This window comes from Vidua chalybeata, chromosome 5 (genome assembly GCF_026979565.1).
Source record: "Vidua chalybeata isolate OUT-0048 chromosome 5, bVidCha1 merged haplotype, whole genome shotgun sequence".
Classification (NCBI taxonomy): Eukaryota; Metazoa; Chordata; class Aves; order Passeriformes; family Viduidae; genus Vidua; species Vidua chalybeata.
In genome coordinates this window covers 52450843-52456842 of record NC_071534.1, presented here as the reverse complement: position 1 = coordinate 52456842, position 6000 = coordinate 52450843, and the positions used below count along the sequence as shown (strand labels likewise).

Sequence of the window (6000 nt, the reverse complement as noted above, 5' to 3'; positions counted from 1 at the left end):
TCCCACGTGCGTCCGGGCACCGGTGCCCTAGGGCAGCGCTGCGCATCACGGGCGTGCGCGGCGGTCAGCGCGGGCCTTTCTCCCCGCCGGGACAAAGACGGCGCCGGTTCCCGCCCCGCGCTCCGCCCGGCGGGTCGGTCCCGTAGCAGGCGCTGCGCCTCAGCACGCCCGGGGCTCCTCCCGTGTCCCGCCACAACCCCGCGGCCCGGGCCGGGCCGGGCCGCCCCGTCCGCAGCCGCCGCCCGGCACCTGTGCGGCCCGGCCGGGGAGCGGCGAGCGCGGCGCCTGCGTATTGGGCGGGCGCTCTCCGCCAGGACTGCAGTCACTTCCTGCCCCCGTGCCCATCCGGCTCCGGGGTCAGCGGCCGCCGCTCTGGCGGGACAGGGGCGAATAAAGTTTAATTCGGGGAGGGGAAAGCCGCCCGTCCTCTCCAGGTAGGGCCGGCCCGCGGTACCCGCCCGTCGCGCCCGCCCCGTCTCGGCGTCGGCGCCCGCTGTCACCTGCGGCCGCGCGCCCCTCCCGCCCGGCTGCGCGTGGCGGGCGGCGGGCGCGCCCCGCTCCGGCTCCGGCAGCGCCGCGGAGCGCCCGGCCCGGAGGCGGGCGCGCTGCAGCCCCGGGCTGTCGGGAACGCGGCTTTCCCCACGGGACCCCAGGGACGGCGTCCCATCGGCGGGGCTGCGGGACGAGGCTGCGAGGTGGGGACGGAACGCGGCGGCGCCGTCACGGAGGGGGCGCGGGGCCGTGCGGCCGGGTCGCGCTGGATGGGGAGGGCGGCGGCCTAGGGCTCTCCCCGGCGGCCGAGGCGCAGGTGGCGGCGGGGCGGGAGCGAGGCCGTGCTCTCCGCGGCCGTTGCAGAGGGCGTCGTGAGACCTTGCCGAAAACAATGGGAACTTGCTCCTGCGCCAGGGGTACCGCTGCCTCCGGCCTGCCCGGCCGTGCTGCCGTAGGAAGTGGGTGTGCGGGGTTGGCGCGCTCCTGAGCCGCTTGTGCTTCGCCGGTGACTGCTAATTTGCTTATTTTAACAGAACCGAGCTGCTGGATGTAGAAGGACAGTAGGTCGTGCGCACGGAAAATGCCTCTAAGGGACAAGTGTTGTCAGACTGACCACCATCACCATGGATGCTGTGACCCAGGTATAGTGGTGTGTGATGCTTCGGCTGTTTTGCGTGTCTCCTTCATTAAAAACTTGCAGAAACTGTTGAGCAAATTGCAAATGTGTATCATTAGTGTCAGCTCTAGGTATAAAAAGTTTCTGAATTTTGTTTGGAAATGTTTTTTTTTGGTATCCTTTTACTGTCACGTTAAAATCATTTCAGGAAGAGACTATTTTAGTTCCAGCATATGGGATAATCCTCAGGCCGCCACATGGGCGTTGTGTGCAGTGAGCACAGGAAGGGAATAACTTGTATAAAGCAATTGATCATTTTGTTTCCAAAAAGTGCAGTGTTCTCAAGGGTTTGGTTTTTTTTTTTTTTGTTTTTGTTTTTTTTTTTTTTTTTTTTTTTTTTTTTTTTTTTTTTTTTTTTTTTTTTTTTTTTTTTGTAAAATGGTTTTTCTTGCAATCATTTGCATTTGTTGTTTATATTTTTACTGTGTCTTCTCTGGTGAACTCTGGTGAAATTGAAAATCTTAGTCTTAGAGGAGAAAAACCCCACCAAGTCCTAGAACAACTCTTTACATTCCATGCCTGAATGATGTGAAAGATGCCATCAGTGGAAACTGTAATGAATATTCTGAAGATTTGGCCAACCTTTTAGATGCTTTTGAACTTATTCTGCTTATTGTTATAATTAGTATTTTTGAAGGCTATATTGTTTCTTTTGGCCTTATTGTGGAGTTTATCTGGATGCTTTCACTTACGGTTTTGAAAGAAAGGTGCTATTTGGATGCTTTCACTTCTGTTTTGAGAAGAAAGGCATCAGTTTGGGGAATTAACAGACGAAAATGTGAGCACAGTGACTTTGATTATGCCTCTTTAGTGAAATGTAATTTGAGAGTGGATATTGTTCAGTTAGTAGAAACATTACTTTATGTTGATGATGAAATGGTTTTGAGTTGTTCTAATGCTTTAGAAAAACAAAAATATTTTTCTTGCCTGACAAATTAACAGTGATGTGTTAGGTCTGCTTCACCTGTGTTACTCCTGTTGATGTCAGTTGGTACATGCATATTAGAGACTGTATACAAACCAAAATGTTTTATTTGGAAGTGTAGGGATTAGGCTAGTAGAATACAATATGCCATTGTGTTAGATATCCCCAAATGATTAGCTGATTTGTCATGGTTGTTTTGTGTTTGTATTTATAATAGTATATTATGGGAGCAGGATAGTTGGGTGGAATGTTCATTCTGTTGTCCTTTTTTACGATGCTTTGTCTTCTGATGTTCTTTTCAGCTAGAATTTATTTATAACCTTTTAGCTCAACATTCCTGTCAAAATTTGTTTAGTCTTTTTGCATTTATTATCTCTAAATAGTTTTATACTATGCCTCCACTGGCCTTTATGAAAAATAAATTTATTTGAGATCTCAGTGCTACATTTAGAAACGAAAACCATACAATGGGATTAAAATCAAACGAAATGGTTAAGGTGGGATCCAGTTTATGAAGTGCAAGGCTGGCTGTTCAGTCAATAAGAAATATAAAAGAAGACCTAACTAAAGATTTTGCAAACGCCTGCTTCAAGAAATAGTCCTGTAAATTTGGGTTCCCTCTGGGCAAAGCTTAATTGCCATATCTATATACAGCAATGGAGTGCTATTAATTTTCATGTCCATAAATACTGCATATTGGAATTGCTAAAAATTCTGATTAATATATGTTTTAGTTTCAATAGCTTTTGCAAAGAATATGATATGGAAAGAAACATCAGAAATAAAGTATTCCCTCAGCAGTTTATTTGAGCCCTGAATGCAGCTTTTGTGGTTACGTGAAAGGTTTTTTTTGTATATGCTATGTAGCTTTGCTTGTGCTTTTTTCTGATCATTGCTACTTTAAATTTGTCTTCAATGTTTAGGTGCATACTGGCAACATTGAAGTCACATAGTGTTCTGTGAAGTATTTGGTAATGAGTATTTGTATTTTGTCATGTAGTTTTAACAATGGGAGTCAGGTAGATTGTTCTGTGGAATTACTTGACTTGATGGACATTTCTAGTGAGTTAATTTGGTTTTATATATTTATATGTTTCTGTGTTTTTTACATATAGCTTTGAATACAGACAGAAAGGTGATCAAAATTACAGCACACTGTCAGAAGGTATCATAGCTGGAAAATTCAGTGTTGACTGTTTTTTAATTCAATATAAGTGAAAATTTTAGAGTAAGACTACTTTTACTGTAGTCCTGGCTGTTCTTTTTAGCTAGTTTACTGTATGTATGGGAGATTCCTAAATTAAAAAAATTACCTGAATGTTTTCTAATGGCTTATTATCCTTTCATATATTTCAGTGCATCTGTTGGAACCTGGTGATCCTCCATTATTGCAGCAGCCTCTGCAAACATCAAAATCTGGTATTCAACAAATCATTGAGTGTTTTCGATCAGGTAGGAAACCATGTCTTACCCTTAAGAAGTTCATTACCTTGTTAAAAGTGTTATGTTTATTCAGTGTATTAAAATAACCAGCACCTGACTTTATGCATATCTACAAAATATTTGTAGATTTTTGGAATTAGGTATTCCTTTTAGTAAGGGTTTTCATAGAAGGTAATGAAGATACAGATCTTGCTGTATAGTTATCCTTCAGAAACCTTAATTTTTAAGTTTGTTGTTCTGATTTGTGTCATTTCTGCTGCTATTATCAATGGGTTTATCATAAAACTCCTGAGGTGAAGAAAAAACTTAATCTTGAACATCTTAAATTCCTTCATCATACTACTTTTAAGCTGTTCCTTGATTGATTTTGTGAGTTGCAATACGTAGCAATGAACAACTAAGCATTTGAGGAGGCATGCCAGGGAAGATTGAAACCTTCAGTGTTTTCAAGCTGTTTCTACACTTCTGATGTGGCAAACCAAACATTTTACTTTCACAACTCTTGGTCTTTAGTGCTACTATCAATGAGTTTCTAGATTTTTTTCCCATAGATATTTTAACTATATGAAATGTGTCGTGTATTAAAACACTGCTGCTGTGCAATGAGATGCATGTCTGGTCCGAGTCTTGTAAATGGGCACAGTATTTAAGTTGTCCACTAGCGTTTCAATAACTTAATACAAAAATGGGATGTATGATTATTCATTAGTAACCTTTTTTAGCTTGCTTGAGGCCTCAGAGGTGTGTGACAGATTTCTTTTGCTTGAAGCAGATTAATGGAATAATCTGCTACTGGTAATAGCACAAACTAGTTGCAGGTACTTTGTCTCTGAGCTACTTGCCGATCGTCCTCACTGGCAGGTGTTAAATGGATAGCTTACTTTGATATTATCAGTCACCTGCATGAGGGAGGTTGGACAGAAGGCAAGAGGACTTAGACAAAGATTTTACTGGCTAGTTTTGAACAAGCAACATTTCATTATGGAAAGAGAGTATTTGAGTCTTGTGGTAAAGGAATAGGAATTTAAGACAGAGTATTGTACATAACTGTTTAAGTAATTTTATCAAAAGCTTCTGTCATTCAAAGCATTAAGAATAAAAAGTGAATTTGAATTTTTTTTTCTAAAAAAGAAATGCTTGCAAAAGTCATAAATTTTGGAATTTCTGACAGATATTTATGACTGGTGTTCTCTACCGATGTGTTGTGACTGTGATATTATTCTAGCATCAACGTTTACAAATATTAACAGAATTTGACAAGGTATCATCTGCATTGCCATCACAATATACAATTAGATGTGACTAAAAAATAGAGAAGACTTCAGTTACTTAAATTTTTTTTTGCTGTTTTGATAAGTTTCTGAGTGTCTGTAGTTTATTTCAAAAGGACCAATTATTTTTCTTTACTCCCACCTGTGAAAGGTTGATTTGGATATAAGGATGATTTGAAGTCAGAATGACTACCATGTCATATACTACGATTTCCAATATGTCATAAATCCTTTAATCTCATCCAGTAGTTCTTAAGTCCAGTAATTTGTATTGGGAAAAAAAAAAACAAAAACATTTCAGTCCTGAACAGGAGCCTGAATACCAATATAACGGGAGAGAATGAGGAACCTGTATGTCCCTTGACTAGGTAGTAATGGAGAATTTTTTTTTTCTTTGAGAATGAGGTTGTGGCTAGGGCATGCATGAACAGCATGGAATTTTATCTACATGGAGCATCTTCGGTTTTGTTCAACTGGATTTTGTTTATATGCAGAAATTCAAATCTTGTTGAGATCAGAGTAAAAAGCTTGCTTTTGGGGGGAACTCTGTACAATTTTTATTTGTTGCCTAAATATATAATATATGTTTATATACCTAAATATACTAGTATATATAGTAATAAAAACAGTTCGGTAGTCTGTAAAAATGCAGGTCAAATGAGGGTAAAGTTAGTCACACTCAAAGAAAGAGCAGTGGATATGGCTTGGAAAGGCATAGGAGGGGACAGAAACCGTGGTAGCCTTGGACGGTCGAGTTTGGATACCATTTTTAAGGAACTGTTGAATAAGACACTGTGCTTTGCTGAAACTCAGATTTAGAAAGCTTTGTAGTACTCTTATTGCACTAAGAAATAAGTTTTCTTGGTAAGGCCCATTTGTATTGAAAAACTATTGCCTATTATGAAATTTTTAATATTTGAAAGATTGTAATTTAGAAAATAGTTCTGCAGTTTGACTCTGAGAAAGGAATTTCAAAGGAATTCTTAGGAGAAGTGTGATAAGATGACAGAACACTTGACCTTGTAGTTCAGCTTGAAGAATGTCTTGCTGCTGCTGTTCCATAGGTGTTTGGTATTATTTATTGGTGGTCCAGCTTCATTATATTTTTCCTTGTTTGATTAGTTTTGAATAATTAAATTCTAAAAAATATCAAGATAGGTAAAATAGCTGAAATTGGTTAATTAGTGCTCCTT

The 6000-nt window shown here is 41.2% G+C and overlaps 1 protein-coding gene across 7 annotated transcripts in view; it reads left to right on the top strand.

Moving 5' to 3' along the window:
* Window positions 1–394: 394 nt before the first annotated feature.
* The window catches only part of ZNF800 (zinc finger protein 800), a 52940-nt gene continuing 47334 nt past the window's right edge, over window positions 395–6000 (top strand). For 5 of the 7 annotated variants that reach the window (XM_053942649.1, XM_053942643.1, XM_053942647.1 and 2 more), the window contains exons 1-3: window positions 902–950; window positions 1026–1133; window positions 3450–3545. In XM_053942649.1, coding sequence (XP_053798624.1) covers window positions 1073–1133; window positions 3450–3545 — 157 coding nt within the window. In that variant the 5' untranslated portion in view covers window positions 902–950; window positions 1026–1072. Of the gene's footprint in view, window positions 435–644; window positions 696–901; window positions 951–1025; window positions 1134–3449; window positions 3546–6000 lie in introns of those variants that run through there. The other 2 variants (XM_053942645.1, XM_053942644.1) reach the window with 2 other exon arrangements.